The 26,161-nt window shown below is 47.9% G+C and overlaps 1 protein-coding gene across 2 annotated transcripts in view; it reads left to right on the top strand.

Annotated features, from left to right (window-relative positions):
- LOC119005630 (teashirt homolog 1-like) overlaps positions 1–23,530 on the top strand; it is a 39,237-nt gene extending 15,707 nt beyond the window's left edge. For both annotated transcript variants that reach the window (XM_037073414.1, XM_037073413.1), the window contains exon 3: positions 18,682–23,530. In XM_037073414.1, coding sequence (XP_036929309.1) covers positions 18,682–22,220 — 3,539 coding nt within the window. In that variant the 3' untranslated portion in view covers positions 22,221–23,530. The remainder of the gene's footprint in view (positions 1–18,681) is intronic.
- Positions 23,531–26,161: the final 2,631 nt, after the last annotated feature.

Raw genomic sequence — 26,161 nt, 5'->3', positions numbered from 1 at the left:
AAACGAGGGGGAGGAGGGGGTGTAAAGAGAGAGAGAGAGAGAGAGAGAGAGAGAGAGAGAGAGAGAGAGAGAGAAAGGGGGGGGGGGGTAGAGTGAGGAAGTGAAAGAACCAGGATATGATTAGAGAGAGAGTAAGAAAGTGTGTACGCAGAGGGAAAAAAAAAAGGGAGAGAGAGGGAGAGATTGGTCTTCTTTATGCTGGCTCACCCATTGCGTGGGCGGCGCATGGAGTGGAGAGGTCAATGGGATGCCGTGATAGGCTAATCTGCCAGGAAGGGAGGGTTAGGGCAGGCCTTACGGGAGCAGCTCATTGGCTAGACTCATTTGCCCTGTGAAATAAAATCTCATCGCGTCTTTGTTTTCATTTTTTTTTTCCTCACCGTTTGAAGATTGATAGTGCGGGTATTTGCTCTGAAATCTCTTTCTCGAGTGTGAATATTTATCTGCTTGCATCTATACTGTACGTCTAAAGTGTGTGTGTGTGTGTGTGTGTGGGGCATACTTTTTCTTGGTTCATCCCAGTTCCTGTGGGAGTGTGTGTGTGTGTGTGTGTGTGTGTGTGTGTGTGTGTGTGTGTGTGTGTGTGTGTGTGTATGCGCAATGTTTCCAGAGCTGTGTGTGTGTGCTCGTCCTCCAGTCAGACACATGGATGACAGATGACCCAGTGGGAGACACCAGCCATCCTGCCCAACCGGAATCGTGCACCCCCCCACCCCTTCTCCTCCACCTGCCCCCCTTCCCTCCTTACCAAAAAGTGCATACTTTGTTTACTTCCTCGGCTCTCGGCCATAAATCCTGGATCCACCTCCGATGTGGCGTTGCCCCCTTTTCCTCGGGTTACGGCTTTGTACGCGATCATAATAGCTGCGTCACTGCGAGTGTATGTGTGTGTGTGTGTGTGTGTGTGTGTGCACAAGGGAGAACAACCCAGCCGCAACCTGGCTGCATGCATGCCTGTCTATCGCTGTGGGGGGGGGCAACAAGGGGACTTACTGGACCAGAGGAAACCTAAATCCTCATATAAAAAGGCCATGCACTCAGGCCGAGGCAAGGAGGGAGGGAGGAAGAAGGCAAGAGAGAGGGAGACAGAAACAGAGGGGGGGGGAGAAGGGGAAAAAAGTTGATTTCCTTTTTCAGCAGAGCCATACATCACAGGGCCTCCCAGCTGCAGTGTCACAAGCTGACAGAATGACATGTGTCATTTATCAAAGGGGCCAGGCGGGGGCCTTGGGAAACGTGCACCACAAAGCCTGAGAGAGTTCATTCCAACGCTCAACCCTCCCTCCTTCCCTCCCTCCCTCCCTCATCTCTACTCCCCTCAGCCCGCCCCCGCCGTTCACTCTCCTCCTCGTTTTCTCTCCTCTCTGCCCCCCCACCCGCCCTCCTCCGACCACCTCCACCGCCCTCCCCGCTCACTTCGCCTGGTGCCAAAAAAAGGGCCCTGTAATGTTTTCTGTCTTCCCCTGTACTCACACACAGCCGCCGATGCGTGAGCGTGTGTGTGTGTGTGTGTGTGTACACATGCACGTCTGTGTACGCACGGCCGCCCCGCTGAGAACAGGCACTTGCCATACCTTAAAGCCAAAGTCAGTGCAACTTTGAAGAAAATCTGAAAGAATAAATCACATTAGGAGAGCGTTCAAAAGCCTTGGAGCCAGCGCTTCGACAGCCTACACAGAATTTGTTTATAGTCATTCATAAAATGATCACAAGACGATGGTATTAATAATACTTTGGTCCTAAAGTTTTCGTGCGGAAAGATATTTAATGCCTGCGTAGATTAGTGTGTGTGTGTGTGTGTGTGTGTTATGCTGCTCCGGTTAAAGATGGTCGTTACCTCTGTGATTGTTATTATTGTAGCCTTATTAGAACATAGCTGTTAGCACTCTCTCTCTCTTTTTATCCATTTTATCTCCTCTTGGTCTGGAAACATTTACACACACACACACACACACACACACACTCTCCATACCTGCCGCTGACGACTTGTTTGACAGAGAGATTACAGCTTCCCCGGCCGGCCGGGCCCCAGTCGGAGGTCTGCGGGGTCACGCCGCTGAGCGCTCAGGGCCCGTTTAAGAACGCATTACGTTGCAGAGCAGCTTGTACACAGGAACGCCACAACACGCTGCCGACGTGTCAGTTACAATAGCAAGCTGCGTCGGTCCAGTCATGGCATGCCTATCCACGACTCTCTGTGTTAACGTCTTACCTCGCCGCGCGCACTCCATTCCCAGCTTCCTCTCATCCATCATCGGCTCACCTTTCATCCCGAGCCCCTTCGTCCACCCCCCATCATCGGGCCCTGCGAGGGTTAACTCCATCCCGGCCACTTCCAGAATCAATAAACTATCTCACCTGGGCGTCCGACCCCTTCCTCCACCGAGGCCAGATTAGACTTTTTAAGAAAGGCCAGAGCTTGAAACACAACAATCTGCCTCTTTACTTGTGTGTAGGTGCGGTAAAGGAGGCCATGTTGTTGAACGACGGATTATTCTGTTGTACTTTTGAGCAAGTGCAAGCAAATAAGCGTCTTTGTTATAGTGTTTGTTGAAACATCAATGAAAAGAGATCAAGAATCTAAAATGTGAAATTTATGTGGATACCATATGTTATGAAACTACATAATTCTGAATCAGTTTTACCATTTAAAGGTGCACTATGTAGTTTTAGGGCAGAAGATACTGTTTGACTTAGCATATATTTAGTGGACTCTGCCACATTCCCAGCTTCAAACTGTGTTCTGGGGAACTGATATCCCCTGCGAGCAGGTTGTTTATTCAGTTATGGAAAAAATGTATTTTTCTGATTTTGTATTATTACCTCATTAATACTGTAAAAATCATTGAGGTGAGGTTAACTGCATAGTGGCCCTTTAATGCAATAATCTGCCTCAATTGTTTGGTTGCAATAAATGAGGCCGCGTTGTCCTTTTCTCCATGTTTCTCCACTACATCCTACTTAACTTTCGAGCAAGTGCGAGCAAATAAGCTATATGTTTTTGTCCAAACGTTAATGAGAAGAGATCGGTTTAAAATCTTAAATCTGAATCTGCATACTAAAAGAAACTGCACAATTCTTAACCAGTTTTACCATTTAATAACCGTATTTTATCACACTGAATGAATGAAAATGTGATGTCTTTTAAAATGAAGTTTACACAAACCCAACTACCAATTGATGCACAGACATTTCCACTTCCATCTTTTGAAAACAGCTGCTCCCATACTTTCGCTTTCCAACGTCAGACTAAACAGAACTATATATATTTCTGCTCCTAGAAACCAGCCAGGCAGCCAGGTCTCTGGCAGATCAGATCGCCCGAAGAACAGCTGAAAAACTTTCGGGTTCTGTTTAATTATTGAGAAGGCCGACTCGGGGGCAGCACGAGGTGGCGAGCAGACAGAGACAGAGAGGGAGACAGAGTGAGTGAGTGAGAGAGTGAGAGGAAAAAAGAGAGAGAGAGAGAGAGAAAAAAAGTTGTGGGGGAGACCTCCTGACAGTATAATGTTTCTCTGCTTTGTCTGCGGGGGTTAAAAGACGTGGTACATCATTAAGAGGAATATTCAGTGGTGGTGTCACTGAGGGGTGACCCTTGGAAAAGGTCATGGATAGTTCACGGCACCCTCCCCCACCTTCCCTCCTCGGCCCTCATAGTTCCCCCCACTCTCTTGTACACGCAGCCATAGGTAGGAGTTCAGGGCTGAGGGTGTCAGTCGATTTGTCCGTTTCGGGATCTTTGTTTTCTCTTTTTCGTGAGTGATTGCGAGACGACCTCTGCTAAAGCACGATTCAACAATCGTATTTGCACACTTCTGAGACGCGTTTTGGCACCTGCGGACTCCTCGGCTCATGTTGAAGCTAAACGTACGTGTGTATTTGACAACAATCTTCTCTATCAACTCGTTCTCTTCTTTACCTCCTTCCTTTCTCCTCTCGGTGCGTTCTGTCGGCCTGTGTGTGACCGTCAGTGCGGCCTCCTTTTCACTCCTCTTCATAAGCCTCATTTATTTCTGCAGCCAGATGTGAGCTGACAGACATCACTCAGTGGCCCCGCAACTCCACCTTCTCCCTTCAATCGGTGCCCTTGGGCCCCCCCTTCCGCCCAAGCCGGCCTCCCCATGGCCCACTGGGGGGTCAGGCGTGCACCCGCCCCTCCCCATGTGCCCCCCCCACCCCAACATCAGCATTACAGATGGATGTGTCTTTAAAGCAGAGATTGATTGTGGATATCAGAGTTATGGCGCCATTCATCACAGCCGATATTATTCAGACGAGCGGGATTGAACAAGGAGGTGGGACTCCCGAGCCCATGGGTGGGTTCGGAGTGGAGGGGGGGGGGTGCGGGGGCAGCGCGGAGGAGAGTTTAATAGATCGTAGATGAAAGTGTGTGTCACTTTGTGTGTGTGCTCGCCCGTACCTTCGTAAGTCGGCCCCGCTTGGGAATTCTGGCATGTGTTTGCGTCTGAGTGTTTCTCGTCTTTATTCTGTGTGTGTGAGTGTGTGTGTGTGTGTGGCTGTCTGCATTGATCTCCAGTGATGTGATCCTCCTTCAGAGTCTGTTCTCATCGGACTCTGATTTACGGCTTCATTAGGATCCTTGCACTGCCTCCCCTTCTTTTTGTCTCCCTCCTCTCACCAGGTCACTCTTGGAGACACACTCACACACGCAAAAGACAGACAACACACACTCTCGCAGCCGCGAAAAGCTGCGACTAAAAAGGGACTCTTTTTTTTTTCTTCACGCGCACACTTTGTATAGTTTGTTTCTGTTCTGTTTGTCATCTTTATGAATAATCTCTTATTATTCATCAAGGCTCAGCACCTCATTGTGCCCCCGAGAGTTGAAGTGCTGTGGCGGTTTTGGAGGTGCTTCCCTACCCCCAGGCAGCCCCGCTCGGCTGAAAAGAGCCCTCATTGTGTGTGTCGTCTTTTATGGCGCTGCCTGAAAGAGAGGGATGCACTCCAGTCGGCATTCAAATGCACGTGGTAAAGCAGCCAGCAGAGCAGGACAAACACCACAGGTTGTAAAACGCTTTGAAAAGGCGAGTGTGTGTGTGTGTGTGTGTGTGTGTGTGTGTGTGTGTGCGAGAGCGTATTAGGGTGTGCATGCGTGAGGACGCGTCGAATGCGGGGCGAGAGTGTGTGTGTGTGTGTGTGTGTGTGTGTGTGTGCGCCGGCTCTTGACTGAAAGGTTTTCACTCTCTTTACCACCACACTTTTCCCTCTCCTGATACAGTTCGCCACTTACTTCACTCCCCCTTTTTCTCTCTGTCTCACCTGTCGTCTGTAGTCGCCTGAAATGACTTTCTTCTTCCCTCCACGAAGAAAAAGAACCTCAAAGTTTTTTTGCCTCTCGTGTTTTTAAAATCCCCCCTCCCACCCACATCCACCACCACCGAACCCCTCCTCCACCTCCCCGCCGCCACCCTCACCGCCATTATCAGGAGTCAAGTCATGCAGAAATGTAAAAAAATAAGAAGGTAATCACACTTTGTGCTGGTGCTTTTGTCGTCAGTCCGTGATGGAAATGGGTCTAAATATGAGATTAGAACCTGCCGGTGACTGATGCTATTAGGCAGATATGCCATAGACTTTACTATCTCCCATGAAGGATTAGCGCAAATTATACTGGGAGACAGGCTTGATTTCTCCTCTGCCTGGCTGGATGTGGGCATTTGAGGCACTCTAAGTTGACAGCGTCTGTCTCTGCTTAGTTCTCCGAGACAGGTTGTGTGACAGCTGATGCCAGGCGAGGGCTTAAAAAGTGTGTCTGTGTGGGTGTCTATTTGTGTGTCGGACGACGTTTTGGACGGTGTGTGTGCGCGAGTGTGTCATCGCGTGTGTGCGAGAGTAGGAGAGTTATAAACTGACAGGCGAGTGTGTTTGAATGTGATTGCGCGTCAATGACGTTTTTTTTTTTTTTTTTTTTTCACTTTTTTTTTTTTTCAGAAAACAGGTTCTCTTTGAGTAGGGTGACAATTGGGAAAGGCTAATTTTAAGCTCGGTGGCTTCCTCTTTAATTCTACACACTCTTATCTAGTGTTATTTTAAATAATTAAACTGTCTGCGAGGCTGTCCAGGTGAGGCTGTTTTTTTTTTGTAGCTATGAATAAGTAAGAAAGGCGGTCGGACGCCTGACCAGGTGCTGGGTTTCAGCGTTTAAACCCATTAGAAACAGAACCGAGATAACGGCACACGTACATTTCTCTTTCGCATCCGAACTCTCGCTTTGCTCTGGAGAGGTCCGTCGTGACAGCAGGCCGATGGCATCCATCACGCAGTGTGTAATCTCACGTAGTTAGAGCCGTGATGTTGATAGAACGGGAGGAAGCCGGTCGAGCGGTTTGTTCACCTCTCAGGAATGTTGAGAACATGTAAATGCTCCCTGTTTTAGCCCTGCTGTCTCCTCGCGGCCCGCTGATTTAGGAGGGTGACATGTCCTTTAATGTTGGGCAATAAACTGGAGGGGTGGATTTATAGGCTCGGGGCCTTGTTCCCCCACCTCCCCCCCGTACCACCACTGTCTCTGTCCGCTGGCTCTTGTGACGAAAACACGAGCTCCACCCTCGCTGGAAAGCTAGTATATTAGTAGTAGATGTATATTCTGCAGTGAGGAAGTTTCCCAGTACGATGGAAATTAGTTTGGATGTAAACTCAGATCCACGCCGACTGCAGCGAGCTCGACCCCTAACCCCAGCCATTCAGGGTCAAACCTGTCATGAATTACAGTTTAAAAAGATATTTCGCTCCATTGTCTGCGCTGTGATTCGCCACCGAAAACGAAAAACCTAAATGCAGCAGAGTGACGACTCGCTCTCACTCAGAACCGAACCGAATGATCTTTGCTGCACATTTGAAAACATTCAGGTCCACCGGCAGCACCTCGTTGATTCAGCTCGTCCTTATTTCTCCTCGTCCTCAGATTTCTCGCTCCGTCTTCCCACTCATCATCCTCCTCTCTGCTCTCTCCTCCTCCTTAGTTTGTGAGGTATGATGCGCGGCGGTGCTCCGCTATGTCAGCAGGATTGAAGCAGGTCAAAGTGTAGAGTGACTCAGATAGCGTCAGACTGATATATATACTGTACAGTACGTTTCCTGTTATCGGCTCCTCGTTGGAGTTTGGCCAGAGAAGGCTGCCCGCCTCTGATGTGATGTAGTGAGGAATGCTGCCTCGCCTGCAGCAGGTGAATGTGAAAACGTTAGTAGCGTTTCTGTTTCAGGTGGCTGACCGGAAAATGCTCCTCAGTGTGGTGTGGGAGGATTTACTCACCACCTTAAGTGTGTAAATCCTGCAAGGAAACCAGCACTCCCTGCCTCGTAGAGCTGCTAAATCTAAAAGAACGTCATTAGTTTGGCTTCAGAGAGACTTTTGGAATTATATGATGGATGAAATGTTGCTTCAGAGGCTTTCATACGAGTGCAGGTTGAGGGGGAAACATGTTTAGAAGTCATATCAGTACAAGTATCAGCATCTTAAAAAAGCGATATCGGTCTCTTCTACGCAGGATGCTCCAAATCAGTCTCATCCTCTCCCCGACGCAGTTTGACTGATCAGTCCGAGGCCTAGTTTGCTGCCGCCAGCATGGGACTCGATGTTCGTTTCTCTATTTATTTCCACGGCCCGTGCGTTTTTCCCCATATAAAGACAGTCTATGTCCGACCGTGTCACCGCGTGATGGATTGCACAGTCCTCTCCTCTCAGGAAGAGAGAAAGGGGGGATGGTGGAAAAGGAGGAAGGAAAGACGGAGGGAAAGAATGAGCGAGAGAGGGGAGGAAGCGGAGTGGTGCGGTGCAGCAGTGAAGGACATGGCAGCTTAGTGCTGGCCAAAAAGACTGTGCTGAACACCTGCTCCCGTCTCCAACGCCCCTTCAACCTCCTCATTACCTGTCAATCTATCACAAGGCAGCCAGATCAAATGTCTGCAGCAGCCAGGACTCGCGCAGGGAGGGAGGGAGGGAGCGAGGGAGGGGGGTGAGCGAGGAAAGAAAGAGAGGGACAGATTGCATGTCTGGGAGAGCAGAAAATGAAGGGGAAGTAAACGGAGCAGCTGCGTGTGCATATCGGCGATCTGTTGATAATTTGGAGTAAACTTTGTCCAGAGTGCAATTATTTGAAACTTCTGGAGGTAGTTTGTCATCTCGCTAAATTTAGAATGCGTAGAAACGGAGGGGTTGTGCGCGCGGGCCAGGCCGGCGTGACTTTATGCAAATGTGTTTCATCATCGCCACCGGAGGGTTCAGAGATTACAGGCTAGTTATTAAAATCGTTTTTTGAAAACTGGAAAGGAAGTAATATCGGGGGGAACGTTCAGGTGCAGCTACATCTAAAGATTGATCACACTGACCAGAACTCTGTTCTGTCAGGCGTCGGGTTTCGTGTTCAGTGTGCCATTCGCCCTCTTTACACGGGAGTGTTGGGACCCACCCCACGGCCTTGTTTGGCCTTTGATTCGTGTCTGTGTGTGTAAAAGAGGTTAACCTGTGACGGACAAGCTCCCCTGTAGGAAGGCGGGGCCTGTGGTTTCAAATTACAGTCTCGACAGCGCAGAGAGTGTATACCTCCTGAGAATACATGCAGACACATGTGCACGTATGCAGATGTGTACTTTTATGACACATTCAAGCATACGTACGGGAGTGCCGGAGTGTGAGCGATGCATTTTGTGTGTGTGTGTGTGTGTGTGTGTGCCGTAAGAGGCCGATGAATTCGAGCTCATCAAGGTGCATTAGTGCACACATGACCAGTCCCAGCCCTCTATTTCTGATCCCTTTCAGTCCCTACTCTCTCGCTCTCTTTCTTTCCCCCGCTGCTTCTCAAGCTCTCTCGCCCCTCTCTCTCCTTCAGTGTGTGAGCCGCGGTGATTTACGGTAATTATCCATCGTTGGGTCATCTATCAGGCTGGCCGTTGCTAGGAGATGGAAGCAGCTGCTGCTGGCTGTTGTCTTGTCAGGGACAGTGTGTGTGTGTGTGTGTGTGTGTGTGTGTGTTTGTACATACTTGTGTATATTTGTGTGCGTGTGTGTTCCCTGGGATTCGGGTGAGGATTTGTGTGTGTGTGCGTGCACGTGTGTGTGTTTGTGTTTATTGGTGGCGTGTGTTCAGGTGAAGTGGTCCATCCTGATGTGGGGATTTAAAAGCGCAGGTGGTGCAGAAGACCGAAGGAAGCGAAGGAGTCGATGGATTGGAGGGAAGGATTATAGGAGGGAGGGAGTCTATAGGGTGAGGGTGGGGTCAGAGGTTGAAGGAGGCCAGGTGGAATTTGAGTGTGTGTGTTTGGGAGTTGGGGGGGGTGGACTGGGCAGCTTAAAAGGCACAGGTGTGTGTGTGATAGACAGGGGAGCTGTATGATAAATTTATCCAGGCAGATGGAAGTTGGAAGAAGTCGGGCCTTGGGGAGTACTTTTAGTGAAAATTGCGAGATTCAGTTTGTGTGTGTGCGTGGAGGGGGATTTGAGGGTTGGGAGGGGGAGGGGGGGACCATTTTCTGTTGGCAGGTGACGGTCCCACAGATGGGTGCTGGTTCAGATCCCTGCTGAGGGGCCTATTTCTCTTCACTTTGGCGCTGTAATCCACCGTGGCCCATTGTGTCGCGACCGTTTCAGGTTTCATGACCTACGCACGCCATTCATGTTGGAGCACACATGAATGCACCCAGATCCTATACACACACACACACACACACACACACACCATGGAAAGGTCAACTGCAAAGCATTATAGTCTTAACGTGAACATATGAGAGGCCGCTTTCAAAGGAAGGGGGGAACATTTTAATCACAGGTAACTCGGAGCTCAGACGGGGGAGAAGTGTTTGCTGCCGATGGGATGTAGAGCCCAGAGCCAAGACTGTGAAGAAAAAACATAATAGTAATTACAGTGCACAAGCAAGCGCAATAATTATTATGTTAACATAACAAGTAGTGTAAATTAAGGTAAAAGCAAACAAATATGACAGCTAAAATTGCAGGCGATAAATAGAAAAGTATTCGCTGCCGTTTGCTAACAGAATGGATAATAATGATAAAAATTCAAACACTTACTAAAGAGCTAACTCACAAACCTAATTAAAAGAACAAGTATGAAACACACACTTGCACTGTTTAGACTGTGGAAAAAGCCAGCTGGAGAAACTGTACTCGTAGTTTCCCTTAAGTTTTATTTCCCTAACCTGTCGGCAGGTCTGTGAGAGGCAGCTGGATATAAGCCACACGTCCATACGAGCCGCGCTAACTGTAAATACAACCTCCACTCCCGGCTCTCCATACCGGCCTAATTAGCGCCAGTTAGCATTTGTCATTGCGTTTAGGGGTGAAGATTAGGAACACCTCTCAATTAATCTGCAATCAGCCTGTTTGTTAATTAGCTAACCTGTTCTAAGTGGCCTTCAGGGCTCTTGTGTAATTAGCTAAGCTGCTGGGAAACAGGTCTGTGTGTTGACATTGACCTAAAGCGTACGCGCAACCACACACACACACACATATACAATATAAGACCGTGCAGACGTTTCCAGTCATGGTCAAGTGGGACAAGAACCTCTGGCTCCCAATAAATTACGTACAGACACAAAGGCACCTCCTGCGCCGTCTGTTTGTTCAGGAAAAACAAATGCTTAAGCACACACACACACACACACACACACACACACTCACACACTTCCTGACATACTTTATTAGTTGTCGCAGACGTGTCACGCTCATCCAAATATACATATTTGCACATCGTCATGCTCGCAGCGATACACTGATTATTCTTCCCTTCACTCCACAGCTAACCTGCATCCCTCAAAAGCATTCTTAGAAACGGCGGGAGGGGGGGATAAACAAAAAAAAAACAACATACTGTACTCCCCGCTCACATACACTCTTTTGAACATTTTATCCTTTTCAAGTGCAACAACATCCCCACCAAAATGAACAGTTTCTCCATCGCTGTGTCGAAGCACTTTTTTTTCCCCCCTCGCTCACTTCAAAGCCATTTGTTTACTCTGCTGCCTCCTGACATTGTCTGTGGTAATTAAAGGAGCCCACTGAAATTTATGGTTTAATTATACAGGCCTTGTTATGCAGAGAAGACCAGGATGGGCTGATATGCTCAATAAAAATAAATAAATTCCATACGGGTTTATTGAACCCCGCGTTTGTGCGGAGGGCGCAATCGTTCCAGCCACTCAGGTGTGTGTGTGTGTGTGTGTGTGTGTGTGTGTGTGTTATTGTGTTGATGCGTTCACATGTATGCATATGTGTGTATGTTTATTTATGTATTGCCTCGCGAGGCAGCAGCTCAGTGTGGAGTGCGAGTGGGTGAGAATGAAATTGAAAATAAAAAAAAAAAAAAAAAAACAGGAAAAAAAAAGCCAGATGAATTGCAATCGATTGGCGCTGGTTCACTGTATTGATCCCCCAGCATGTTAAAGCCTGCTGTACTCCATGAAGAACACTCAGTCAGTCAGTGTACCACCCCCCATACCACCACCACCCCACCCTCCTTCTGCCCCTTCACCAACTAACACACGGCTGGATATACTGTAAATGTCTCCCTGTGTTGTAGCTGCGTGCATGTGTAAAAAGCGGAGATGGTAAGCACTTGCAGCCCGGGCTTTGGTGTGTGTGTGTGTGTGTGTGTGTGTGTGTGAGAGAGAGAGTTTTGTGCATGCACAGTAATGGAGAGTGATCTTGGCTGTGGCCCACAAGCTGCTTCTCTGAACTGATCTTTGAGTTGGGTATAAATAGCGCTTGCTCTATAAATAAAACAGCAGCACCTTTCACACTCGCTCTCTCTCGCACTTAACCACACACACACACACGCACACACACACACTTTCGAAACCTACCCACACGCATTTTCGGATCTCACACCTGCCCAATCATATGCACAAATACATGGACCTACCATCAATCCATGCATCATCCTGTGGAGGTCAGATAGAAGGATGTCTGTGGGGCATATTGACATATTTACATGAGAACATGACCTGGACCAGCTTAGCACTGCCTACCTGTCTGACCTCTGACCCCACCTCACTTTACAGAACAGTAATCCTGTTCGCATCAATCCATAGTGCGCTGCTATTTAGCTGATGCTGTTATTCAAGGGAGCTTGTAGCGTGAGCTTGTAGGTCTTCTGTGGCGATAGGGTGCCCAAGACAAAGATGGTGTCACAATGCAGCAATTCTGTGATACTTGATACAATGCAAGGCATCAGTCGGGATAAACAAAAAAGTGCAGAGACTTAGCTAAGTGTCCTATCACTAACACACTGACTGCAGCTTGAGCGTGTCCATTGTCATCCTTCCAGTGTAAACTAGCTCCAAACTGGCAAACAAAAGGCCAGACTACGCCTGAAAATCAGTATGAAGTCACCTCGGTTCAACCGAAAGGGGTGGTCTCGGCCCAGGGTTCAGCTCGATTAACAAAATTTGGGAAGGTTCGATACTTTTGGCCCAATTACAGGAAGTTAATGATTAAATTAATAGTTTAATTATCAGAGCCGGAAAAGGAAAAACAACAAAACGAAATGAGCGACGGGAGCACTTCCACGTTGGGAAAGGGTTTAATGTTTGAGTGACATCTGAATGTAACATTATCAGGGAATCTGGCATTCTGAATGTGAAGTGATGTGATAAATTGCAGAGTCAGTATTTTGTCGTGGTCCCGATCTCCCTCAAAATGTTTGCTGTTAAGACAGAGATCTTGAACCCCTTTGGGAACAGACCGGTCTCTCAAAGCCCGGGAAGAGTTCCTCCCCTCTTCCTCTGGCCAGCAGCTGTGCACATACAGCATGGACCAAAGTTTTAGAGGGACAGACTGGCAGGTAATCCGACATTGCCGTCCTGCTTGCAGTGCAAAACACACTAACAAACTGCTCTTCGACAGATCAGCGCGTCGACTTTACATAATGCTACCGGCCTACTGTAAATCAACATGACGTGAAGTGTTTGCACGGAGCCACCAGCGCAAACGATCACCGCAACGGCTGCCGCTTGACTCGCTGAATATCTGCCAATAATACAGAATTTCACCGCTAATCCTGTTTGCACAGCACTTATTCACATTCACACCACTTTCTGCGTCAGTCCATTATGTTGCTGTGTGTCTGAAGAACAACACGTCCCATCCGCTGCTGTCTGCTGAGCTCAACTCAGGCTCCAAGTGTTTTTGAAACGGGGTGGAGGTGGGGGTGAGAGATAAATTGGTACAGCGAGCTGGAATGCTGCAGCAGTTATTTAAGGCCCTGTAGGTGCTGCCTAGGCCATATGCTCCCATTATTCCGCTTGGGAGGGGCCCATGTGGGCATGTGAGCAAGGCTGGAGAGAGGAGGAGGAGGGAGGAGGAGGAGGAGGAGGGTGGGAGGCAAAGAGAAAGAGGGGGAGTGAAAAGAGAAAAGGTAGCTGAGGAATTATTTTAAGGAGAGCCCCCCTATCAGGCGTAGGAGGAATTTTAAGAACGGGATACCGGGAGAAGCCTGAGATGAGACGGGAACGAATTAGCTCCTAAAGTAAATGATCGCCTTCACCCTCAATATCCGGCTCTTTCACCGCCATCTTTGCATAATTCATCTCGTCAAATTTTGAGGTGTGACAGAGTATAATTCACGAACTCCTGAACTTTTCAGGCTGATAGCGTCTCTCAGGTTCGGGCTTCTCAATCATTCTCATATCAGGGAGCCGCACTTATTAAGGATCGGCGCGACACGCCTCCTCGCGGGCGCTCTCTTCTGTTGCTTTGTTGATTTTTCCACAAAATAGAGAGGGATCTCCGCAACTCAGCGCAGCTTATGAATATAGGACTGTGGCAGAGAGAGTGAAATACGATCAGGATAATAAAGAGTAAATTGTGAGAGTAAACTGCGCCCCATTCAGACTCCAGATCCGCAAAACTTCATTTTGTCAGCTGTAATGGGTTGATTTTTCAAAAGAGATCTTTCCTCCAGCAGATAGCTCAATATTTATCTGTTAAGAAAACAAGGCCCAGATGCAGCTTTGTTGTTAGCTTCATATCTCTTGTTCCTCCCTCTCTTTTCTTCCCCCCTATCTGTACAGTCTCTTGTCAAACTGAGGCCTGTGTTCCTGATCAGGGCATTGCTCTCATGTTAGCCGCTTCACGGGAAGCACATCCCAGCATTCCCTCTGACACGCCGGCAGCAGCATTACCATAATTGGCTTTTCTACATGACGGGACAGAGGAAATAATAATGTCATTTTATTTACAGCCCTCTTGTCCCGGTCCGAGAGCTATCACCCACTCCTCCCCTCCTCATCCCTCCTCCATCCTCCCTCCTCGCCGCCGCACTCTTTCTCCTCTCAGAACATACACCCCCCCCCCTCCCCCCTTCTCTTCCATCTCATCTCCCTTTCTCCCCCTTCTCCCTGTGCAGGGCGCAAGTCTCGTTCTGCCACGGCGTGTAGGTCAAGCGATGGCTTTTTGATCAGCTCCTGTCCAAAGCCATCAGGGTTGAGAGGCACGTAATGGAGAGCGGGGTGACAAACAGAATCTGGGGAAGGAATAAGACTGCCAGTTTCCTATTAGGGGCCGGCCTAAACGGCCTCTGCCCCCCCTCCGCACCCACCGTCTACCCTCCCCAGCATTCTCGGCTGCGAACCCACTCCAGCACTGCCTAAATCACATGAGTGAAGGGGCCCGTGATTGGACATTAGTGCCGCAAATGACTGCCGTGATTGCCCCCTCTTCCCAAACTCACATCAAATAAATAAAGAAATGTGTGTAAATAAATAGAAAGAGGGGTGTTGGAGAAATGGGGCTGGTGGTGGAGGTGGTGGCGAGGGGGGGGGGGCGGGGGGGAAGCTGACTGGTTTCATCCCCTTCTTTTTCCTCTCTCCCTCTCTCTTTCGTTTCATCGCCTTTCTGCCTTTCTTATCTGGTTTGTTTGGCTTTGACAGCGGCCAAATGGTGAAGCTCCGCGAGCCTGACAGAGAGTTTTATTGATTTAACAACCAGCAGACTCTCAGCAAAGAAAAGGGAGAAGGCAAAAAAAAAAAGAAAAAAAAAAAAAAAAGAATGGGCAGGGCGGAGAAAGATAGCAAAGTTTTGAAAAGGAGTGATATGTTTCTGCTCTGCTCCGTGCCAGAACGCTGACGTGTCTGTTGGTCATATTTCATTTTGTATCTTGTGCAAAAATCAAGTCATACAAAAAAAGTGGAGCCGCGTGTGTGTGTGTGGGGGGGGGGGGATGTTTTTGAGATGATCGGCGCTTAGGTCGATCGCGGTGTCCCGTTGTGAGGCCCAGTGTTGTGTCGAGGCAGGACGCAGGGCGTTCACCACAGTCTTTTCATCAGGAAAACATCACATCAAACCGACTGTGTGTGTTCTGCAAAACAGGACTCGGCGCACACTCTGAGAGCTCTGAGAGCTGGTGTTAAACCTGCACAAAGCAGATCACAGGGTGCAAGTCTGTAATGACGCATTGCATTCTTTAATCTTTTTACTTCCGGGCACAAATCACAAGCGAGGGTGCTTCATGGGTACTTTAGTTTGCGCAGTCCTTCAGGAACTCTCTCATTTAAATAAGAATAATAATAAATAAGGCCGATGAGAGCAAAACACACACTCTTGGGCTCTTATCTCTAATCACAGGGAGATGAGAGTTCAAGAGTAAATGGGTCTCTTGCCCAAAGTATATCTGGTAGCCTGAGACATGGAACCTTTGATAACAGCTACTTTACAGCACCGCAAAGTGTGTCTGTCAATCCATTTGTGCGTCATGCATTTTTAAAAAGGCCATTATAACATCCAAAGGGGCTACTACAAACCCTTTCTGGTGCTTAACATATTTCATATCCCTTTTTATTAACTGTGTGATAAGCATATGTGTAGGTATTGGGAGATGCACTAAGATGCTAATTCCTGCTTCCTCGCTGGGTGTTGTTGGTGATCTGGCGTGGCTGGTGGTGGGCTTGATCGCTGCAGCTTCTGACAGTGAGTCTGCAGTGCTATCCTGGCCACGCTGCCGCCTGTCTCCTTGATGGCGGCACGTCCCCGAGCAAAAGTGACAGGCGCTTTGGCGCCCGTGCAGATGGCCCTGCTCACAGCCATCACCCGCTCGGCAAACCAAACCGCCAGGGACGGCACGCCAGCCCTGCCCCTTCCCCAGCCCGCCCCTTGCTGCTGGTGTTGCGCGGCATATGTGCGTCCAGGACAAGGGAAGGAGCTTAATCTAGTCGCTAGTCAAAATCACACATATTCAAGTTGCTGTGATTGGACAGATAGAGTTGATGTGTAGCTCTTAATATTCTTCCTTCCTCTCATGCCTCAGATTTTTAGCATCCTGTCAGAATAGATGCGCCGTCTCAAAACAGATGGAGAGATCATTTATTTCAGACTGCCGTGTGCCACGTTTCATCACTGGTATTGTACATTTATGGTTTGCGAAAACCGTCCACTTGCTGCCTGTGATTTTTACAGATGTCTGTCTCTGCCAGTCTTTTGTCTGTGTGCTTTTGATATCTCCCTCTTTGTTGTTTCCATGACAACATGGCAGGACAGGCATTGATTGACAGGGATCGTCAAAGGGTTCCCTGGCGACCTGCTCATTGTTCGAAGCCCCTCCCTGCTGCAGTCTGTGTTTTGTCACTCACCCAGGGATATTTCTGATCTGCTGCTTCTCATTCCTGCTGTCTGCCTGTGTGTGTGTGTGTGTGTGTGTGTGTGTGTATTAAGCACTGCCAATTATTGGGGTTTAGCTATTTTTTTTGCTGCAGCTACTGAGAGGGACGCACATAGGTAATTCCTACTGTATGTTTGCACAGTTGGTGTGGGCTTGCAAAGAATGGATAGCCGTTCTGCAGGAAGCTTTGTATATTAAGTGGCGGATATGTATTGATAGCCTCCTGTTCTGGAAGCAGGTTAGCGAGGGGGAAGGCACTGTAACAGAAGACACTCTGCAGATGTGTTGTAGAGAGTACAGCACATAATGCTAATCTGCTGTGTTAGGGATTTTCAGGAGTTTTAGAAACTGTCTCGGTCTCAGTCTGTCAGTGGGATTGAAGCGCAGCCAGGTTCTCCTGTAGTGCTCTCATTTCACTGAAATCCTGTCAAGCGTTAGGGGAGTATGTTGCTCATTTGGAGAAGGGTGTATCAGTACACGCACGGCAAACTCAGACTTATAGGCAATATTATGGTCGGTGGGTTCAGGTTTGCACTGTAAGAGCAAACATGCATGAGCCGCAGAGTGCGTACCGTACACGCACGGGCGCGGGCAAGGTGAGCATGCGGACAAACGCGCATCCGCGAGCATGCAGGCACTTACCGAGGCGCTCTCACGCACACACATGCACATCATCGCACAGTCACAGTCGACGGTGCAGCTGCTCACCTCCCCCACCTCCTCCACCCATCTCCTCTCAGGCAGCAGTAAATGGTGCCAGTGTATATATATCAGGTATTATGTCCACTTAGATTATGATATGACAGGTTAGCGTGCCGTTTGAAGCTGACAGCACATCTGTTTCATCAGGAGAGACTGATACTGGCATCTAGGACACACATCTCACCATGCAGGAAGGAGATAAAGGAAGGAGCTAGGGGGCCGTCTTTCCTGTCTCCCTGCCTCCCTCACCCTCTCTCTGTCTCTCTCTGTCTCTCTCTTCTCTTTCGACCCGTCTCCCCGCCCACCAAAACCCACCACCTCCTGCTCACTTTTTCTTTCTCCCCCACATCATTCACTTCTTCTCCCTCTAACCACCTCCTGTCTCTCCTACTTACTGATGCACGCTGTGTCTTCCCTAGCAAGCCCCATCCACAGACACACACACACACACACACACACACACACACACACACATACACACACAGTCTAGCCCTCTATCTCATTTGCATTTATACATTTTACTGGTAAACCTGTTACATCTCCTCGTTTTTTTTCTCTTTCCCCACACCTCGATCTTTGATCTAGTGTTAGCTTTTCTTAAAAAAGAAAAAACAAACTGTCTTTTGTGTTGAGCATTGTCCATGCCATTTTAGATCAAACAACAGTCGTGCATTTTGCAAAGCCTTCAACTCTCTTCCCCAGGCCCTTTCCCTCAACAATCGTTGAGGCATTCTCAATCAAGCTCGTGCTAATTAGCTCAAATGAAAATGAACTTCGGCTCATCACAGTGTGTTAGGAAAAGCTGCGATATCCCCAGATTAGTGTTTTGTTTCCTTCCCTATCTGATCGCTTGCATAACCTGAACATGTGAGGAGCTGAACTTCACCGACTGGATGAGTGAGAGGCAGTTAAGCTTGGGGAAGACAGACTGAAAGAGAAAGGGGGGAATTGAACATGCAAGCGTGCAGCTGGCTAACAAGGCCAAACAGCCAGTCATTTCCTGGGGAACATGAGGCATGTGTGGAGGAATAGGGAGTTGGGAAGGAAAAGGACAACTGTCAGAAGCTCAGTGATTTATTTTTCCCTTGGAGGCTTTTTTCACCACTGGCTTTCAGAGCCACATGTGTGTAAAATACACACCAACTCATGCATGCATGCATACAGACACATACACACATTCACATTGGATGAGAATAAAAGCCTACATTTCCCATCATCGAGTATTCATTCCATGTTATTTTGACAGTGGTCCTGTTAGTGTGCTGTAAATCTTTAATTTCACTGAGCTGACCTCTTTTTCCTCTCTTCTTCCCTTCTCTGTTTTGTCTTTCTCTCTTGCTCTCTTTCTCTCCAGCATATATGCCCGAGGACGAGCTTAAGGCAGGCGCTCAAGATGAGGAAGAGCACCTGCAGGATGACGGCCTCTCATTAGACGGCCAGGACACTGAGTTCCTGTGCAACGAGGAAGAGGAAGACGCAGATGGAGGCCAGCCACCTAGTTACAGAGACTCACCACTCAGCAATGGCACTAACCCTGACGCTGGATATGGGTCTCCACTCAGCGATGCCAGCGACCGACTTCCGGACTTCAAGAGCACCTCTTCCAGGGACGGTCAGGAGAGGGACGGCACAACTTTGCCCTTCCGCCCCAACAACGGCCTCAATTTCCAGGATAGCCTGGCACAGATGAAAGCCGTCTATGCAAACCTCATCTCAGATGCCTCTTGGTCCAGTATCACAATGGACATCATGAAATCCAAGCCTGCTGCAGCTGGCAGTGTCAGCAGTGCCCTCACCACTCCGGAGCCCACCTCCACTGCTTCTGTCTCCACAACTACAACCACAAACAAGAGCAGTGTGGTCAACATGGCTAGCAGCCACCATAATGGCAGGAGCTCCACCACCACTGTCAACCACACAGGCAGCGGGAGTGGCAATACTAATGGCACAGCAGCTTGCTCTGTTAGCAGCCACAGTGCAACCAGCAGTGGTGGGAACAGCGGTGGTGCTGCTAGTAACGGTGGTGGTGTGGCCTATGACTGGCACCAGGCAGCGCTTGCCAAAACTCTTCAGCAGACACCCTACCACCTTTTACCAGAGCCCAGCCTCTTCAGCACAGTGCAGCTCTACCGGCAGAACAACAAGCTGTATGGCTCTGTTTTCACTGGTGCAAGCAAGTTTCGCTGCAAAGACTGCAGCGCTGCTTATGACACACTGGTAGGTTTGACAGTCCACATGAATGAGACGGGCCACTATCGAGATGACAACAAAGACAAAGAGGAGGAGCATGGAAAGCGCTGGTCCAAACCACGCAAGCGTTCCCTGATGGAGATGGAGGGGAAGGAGGATGCCCAGAAGGTACTGAAGTGCATGTACTGTGGCCACTCATTTGAGTCTCTGCAAGATCTCAGCGTTCATATGATCAAGACCAAGCATTACCAGAAAGTGCCTCTCAAAGAACCAGTGCCAGCCCTGGCCACTAAACTGCTGCCCAGTTCAGCTAAAAAGCGAGCTATCCAAGATGCTATAGTCTCCCCGTGCTCCCCAGACTCTATCCATGCTGGGAGTGGTGGGGGCAGTGTATCCCTCGGGGATGTTGGCAAAGATACAAAATCTGCAGCTAACCCTTATGTTACGCCAAACAACCGTTATGGCTACCAGAACGGTGCCAGCTACACATGGCAGTTTGAAGCTCGTAAAGCCCAGATCCTCAAATGCATGGAGTGTGGAAGCTCACATGATACACTGCAACAGCTGACTGCCCACATGATGGTCACAGGTCACTTTTTGAAGGTTACAAATTCTGCCTCCAAGAAGGGCAAGCAGCTGGTTTTTGACCCAGTGGTGGAAGAGAAGATTCAGTCGATCCCACTGCCACCGACCACCACCAGACTCCCTGTTCCCACTAGCATTAAGTCCCAGCCAGTGTCCCCAGCCCTGTCCTCTGGCTCAGAGGAGAAGAGGGAAGGAGGTGAGGATGAAAAGATTGAGGGCAGTGAGCCACTGGAGAGAAAAATCAAGGAGGAGAAAGATGACTCAGGTGAGAAATCTGAGACTGACACCACATCATATAAATACCTTAGAGAAGAAGATCTGGAGGAGGCTCCGAAAGAGGGTTTGGATATTCTTAAATCCCTTGAGAACACGGTATCAAGTGCCATCAGCAAGGCCCAGACAGGCACACCCACATGGGGTGGCTACCCTAGCATTCATGCAGCCTACCAGCTGCAGGGTGCCATGAAGAGCTCCACTACTGTTATACCCCCAATGGTCCAGAGTGTCCACATGCAGCCAATGTTTAACAGTGGGCTAAGAGGCCTGGTTAATGACCCCAACTCAGTCATCCACTCGCCACGCAGCCCTTCCTCCCCAACCCCACTCAGGAGCAATGTCACTGCCATGGAGGAGCTTGTGGAGAAAGTGACGGGGAAAGCTGCCACAGTGAAGAAAGAGAAAGAGGAGAAGATGGTGAGCCTGGACCGATGCCGGGCCCAGTCATTAGTCAAATCCCCCTCTCCTGCACTGAGAGAGCAGCGAGAGCAGTTAGCATCTCCGAATGACCTTTCTGTAGGTAAACCCTCGGGTATGAGAAGTAGCAGTCCAGGCAGTGTAGACTCAGAGCTCATCTGCAAGAAGGAGCCCAAAGAGAGCCTAGTAGATGGCCACAACAACCATTCAAAGAACGGCTCTGAGGCTTGCCAATCCCCGGTAACTAATGGCAACAGTCTCGGTATCATCACCGATCACTCACCGGAAAGTCCTTTCATCAACCCTCTCAGTGCACTCCAGTCAATCATGAACACTCACCTGGGTAAGGCCTCCAAACCAGTTAGCCCAGCTGCAGACCCACTATCTATGCTTTACAAAATCAGCAACAGCATGATGGATAAGCCAGCTTTCAACCCAACTCCTCAGGGCAAGCCAGCTGAGCCCATCAACCACTATCCGTTATATGAAAACAGTGACCAGCCCATAGACCTGAGCAAACACAAGTCCACTACTAACAGCAACAATAACAACAACAACAGCAGCAGCAGAGTGCTCTTGAACAACAATAGTGTAAATGGTAACAAACCCCTCATTTCCCTCCCTGACTCAGTCTCCTCTCCTCTGAGAGAGAATGCTCTGATGGACATTTCAGATATGGTAAAGAACCTTACCGGAAGACTGACGCCCAAATCTTCAACTCCATCCTCCATCTCAGAAAAGTCGGACGCCGACGGCAGTGCATTCGAGGACGCCCTAGAGGACCTCTCACCCGTGCAGAAGAGGAAAGGGAGGCAATCCAACTGGAATCCCCAGCACCTCCTCATCCTCCAGGCACAGTTCGCCTCCAGTCTGAGGGAGACTTCAGAGGGCCGCTACGCCATGACTGACCTGGGCCCCCAGGAAAGGGTCCACATCTGTAAGTTCACAGGCCTCTCTATGACCACCATATCCCACTGGCTGGCAAATGTCAAGTACCAGCTGAGACGGACTGGGGGCACCAAGTTTCTCAAGAACATGGACTCGTGCCAGCCCGTGTTCCTCTGTGGTGACTGTGCCTCCCAGTTCAGGACTCCCTCCTCCTACATCGGCCACCTGGAGTCTCACCTGGGCTTCAGCTTGAAGGACCTGTCCAAACTGTCAGCTGAGCACCTACGGGAGCAGCAGGCTGCCTCAAAGGTGATCACAGACAAAATGACATTCGGCAGCCCCCTGTCAGCCTTGACCACGCCAGAGGACGACACAGGCTCTGTGTACCAGTGCAGACTTTGCAATCGGACATTCGTCAGCAAACACGCAGTCAAACTGCACCTCAGCAAGACCCATGGCAAGTCTCCAGAGGACCACCTGGTGTTTGTCACTGCTTTGGAGAAACTGGAGAAGCTAGACAAGATAGAGAAGGTGTAAGCGGGGTCTCGAGCTGAGGGTAGAGACTGACAGCTGTGGAACTGATTAGAATTTCATTGCACTAAAATGACATTGTTCACAGTTACTGCACTGGGCCGAACTGAGCCGCCAGAAAAAAATCGGTCTTATAATTTTTTTTTTTTTTTGTTGTGATAACTGCCTGACTGGACCATGTCTTTTCATGTTGATTTGTTTTTGTTTTGCCAAGCTTTTTTACACTTATTTTGTAATATATTTATATGCTATTTGTCTGATCTGTGCATGTATTTTAGTGAATCAAGGTTAAACACAAGATTTTAATCTTTTCATGGCAAAAATACAACTACTGCTTCAATGGTTAAAGTGGTGAGTGGAAAGAGAATTGGTGGAAGAGACAACTGTATAATACTTGATATGAAGAAGATGAAAATTAAATGTATACACCAAAAGAATGAAAGAATACCCTGAAAGACTGAAGTAGCACCTTAGACGGTTGATTTTTGAATTTGTAAAGAGAACATGTTTTGAAATATCTTGCATTTGTCAAAACCAGATTGATTTTTAAAAGATCAAGGATTATCATTCCCCCTCCCCCCCTCGCTCCTTTTTGGGTTCCTGTCACTGCAATGTTTTTGATGATGAATGGCCTGCTCATAAAACTGTCAGTGTATTAGAAAAAAGATCACGTGAACATTTGGAAAAACTGAAATGCTGCTTCTGGTTACGAGTCAATCAGTGAAAAATGAATGGCCGTCAGTATGCAAGTTTGCTCAAAAAACTTTTCCTTGTTGTGAAGTATCACCTTATAGCAATTTTTCCAGTTGTATGGTTTGTTACAACTTTCTCTTTATAAATTGTGTCGCTTTATTCAACTGTAAAGAGAACAGTCCGTTACATGTAAATGATTACAGTGAAATGTCAGTACTCCATAAGACATATCTTACCATTTGAAACGGCTCAACATTCTTTGTATCTTAAGGTGTGTGCATTCTCTAACTTTTATATTGTCATTTTATATACAAAAATGATAAAAAATAAAAACAGATGGTGTATATAGATATATGCTGTAGAGCTACAAAATGTCCTTTTTTAAAGAAAATACAAATTTAGCTTCTTTGGCTTGGTTTACAGAAATGATTTTAATTATACTTGCATCCAATTTGATGCATGACATGGTGTGGAAAATAAATAAGCGATGCACAATGACTATACATTTCAATGTTTTATCGACAATATTGTAAAAAAAAAAACAAAAAGTTTTTAGCACCGATTAGTTTGTTTCATTTATTTCTCAATTGTAAAATAAACCCCAAAGCAGTTGTTAACAGTCATACATTTGTGGTTGTGTGTTCATTTGTCATGGTGGTGCACCGAACTCAACATGTATTAAACTTAAGTCTGTAGCGTTTGCTTTGCGGCGAATTAAAGCAATCACTCCCGTATCAACTCCTAACACAGTGTAAGAGGATTTCTTTTTGTTGGTTAAACTTAGGAGTGACATTTACATAATTCTTGGCTCACTTTGGGTACATATTTTGGGGTTGTGCAACTGGCCTGCTTTCATGTTTACAAAAAAATGTTAAGAGCAAAAGAAAAGTCACTGGTGTCATACTTAAAACTGATGACTGAGCCGCATCATACTGCTGGAGATTGTTATATTGATGAAGATGACGGCGAGGATAAGCCTGTAAGGGTGCCTATTGTATTGAAAGGAACCCATGCTAGGCTTGTGACTGGCCTTCGGAGGGCCCGTTCTGAAAGAATCAGTGTTATATTAACGACGGCCGTGTACTTTTGCCTGTCTTCTTGGAATAAAATCAGATGGGTGTCTGTTCTTCTTGATATAGCCTCCTGACTGGCCACACTGAACCCACCAATAATTAAAACAACCATTCAGATGATGCACAAACGGCAAGCTGTCCTTTTTCTCAGATCTGCCGACAAGAGAATACTGCGCCTGTTCTGCTCTGTGCATTTAAAAGAAATGACACTGATGTTTGTGATGGGGACGTGACGGTGAATCTTGAAAATGCAGAGTCTATAAATAAAAATGAACTACGACTTCAGTGTCATTTTCATCCGTCACCAGAGCAGAAATCTGATGCATGTGGGCTTTAAATGCTGTGTTTTCAACATACAAATTGGCATTTTAATGTCTTTGCATTATGGAGTGTCACTTCAGCTTCATCGGTGTCAACAGGTTTGTTGCCTGAACATTTCTTGGTGTGATTTTCTGAGGTCATTGAAAAACGATGCTGTTTAGTGCAAAAAAACAAAAAACAAAACACAAAATAAATGTTTGTGAAGAGCCCGACAGACGATCTCTGCACCTTTTTCACAAGCCAAGCAGCATCTCCATCATCTTAGTCCTTCAGTCTCTTTTGTTGCACACCATGTTTCGCTTTGTCAATTTCCGTGCTTTGTGTGCTGCTATTTCAGGTCTGACTTCAATTAGTGCACACTGCAGCCTTAACATTTAGTTTTACTGAGAGCTGAGAGTGAGTCATTGTCTCTAATGCCCCCTCGCTGACCCGGAGTCAGAGGTAAGGGGCAAGTTGCGGGTCTTTCTTTAGGCAGCCCTGCAGGTAGAAGCGTCTGCGTCAGGAATCTGATCTCTCATCTCGCCCTCATGTCTCAAGTTTCCGATAGAGTACTTACAGTACCAGCCTTTGTATGGATGACGCCATGCTGCAGTGTTATGAATTCCATTCCTCACACTCACAACATGTCTCATGTCGGCTGAGTCAGTCACACACACTCACTCTCCCGGCTATATTAGCATGAGTGTCTTTGTGCAATTACACACCTCCTCGATCTGGCTGCACCTCGCTGTGTTGATACACGGATTCAGTGACAAAGGAAACACAGGCAGAGGGCAGATTAGCCCGGCTGAAGATGCAGCTTCCCTCGGAATAGGGGCTGCTAGAGTTGGGTTATAAAACAAACAAGGCAGATAAACAAGCAACATTTGGAGGAGATAGTGTTCCCTGCACACCAGAAATAAAAAACACCTTGTAGGTTTAATACCCCACAGCTAAACCTGTAATTTTGCTGTGCCGTCAGATAGCTGCTGAGCCGATAGAGACTCTTTCCTGCTTTGTTAGAGATCAGTGCACTGTTTCCTGTGCGTATTCTATGTAAATTACATGCGATAATCGCCACGCACGGCACAATGCTGGTTCCCGTGGTGCAAACGGAAACCGAGGGTAGATAAACGCAGGCTGGGCAGATTTGCATAGCCTTTGTGTTTTGGGCGCTGCTGAACGTGAGCCCTGAGGATTGGTAGGGATTTCCTCAAGGTTTTGTATAAGTAAATGCCTGCTTCCTCTCAGGGCTGGGACCATTATGTACAGCAGACAGGGGTGGGTGTAGACAGAGGGCACAAACGGAATAACAAAATTACCTGGGCTGGTGGGAACACGGGGAGGGAGTATTAACCTGTATAACTCGCGTCTGCCTCTGCCTAGATAGAGCAGGCGTATACCGGTGTTTGCATGGGAATGTGTACTCCACCTTACACCCTGATTCTGTGTGTTAAATCAAGTGTACTCTATACATGTGGGTCATCTGTTAGAGACAGAGAGGTGAGGTCAACTGCAGGAGGGCGTGTTGATTCTTCTCAGAAGTTCAGCTCTAATGCTCCAAGGTGTGTTATCACTTCAAGTGTACGCAATTCATGCAGCCTACCGGGCTGTAGGTACCTGTTTTGTATACCAGAGCGGCGTGACAATCATTGTCAACCATGAAACAAAGACAAAGCTCCTTCTGAGGATCCCGCCGTGCGCCTGCTGCCTATAAACCCCCCCCACAACTTCTCGCATAACTCCGACGTATGGTTTAATACCCTTCCAAAATACCTCAAACCAAACAAACAATGTCTGACAGAGAATCAGCAAACAAAGCGACGACGACTGAGAGCCTTTGTACCGGATCACAAACCAAAGTCGGAGAAATCTGTTTGG

Source organism: Acanthopagrus latus, chromosome 17, assembly GCF_904848185.1.
Source record: "Acanthopagrus latus isolate v.2019 chromosome 17, fAcaLat1.1, whole genome shotgun sequence".
Lineage (NCBI taxonomy): Eukaryota > Metazoa > Chordata > Actinopteri > Spariformes > Sparidae > Acanthopagrus > Acanthopagrus latus.
This window is presented reverse-complemented; position numbering and strand designations above follow the sequence as displayed.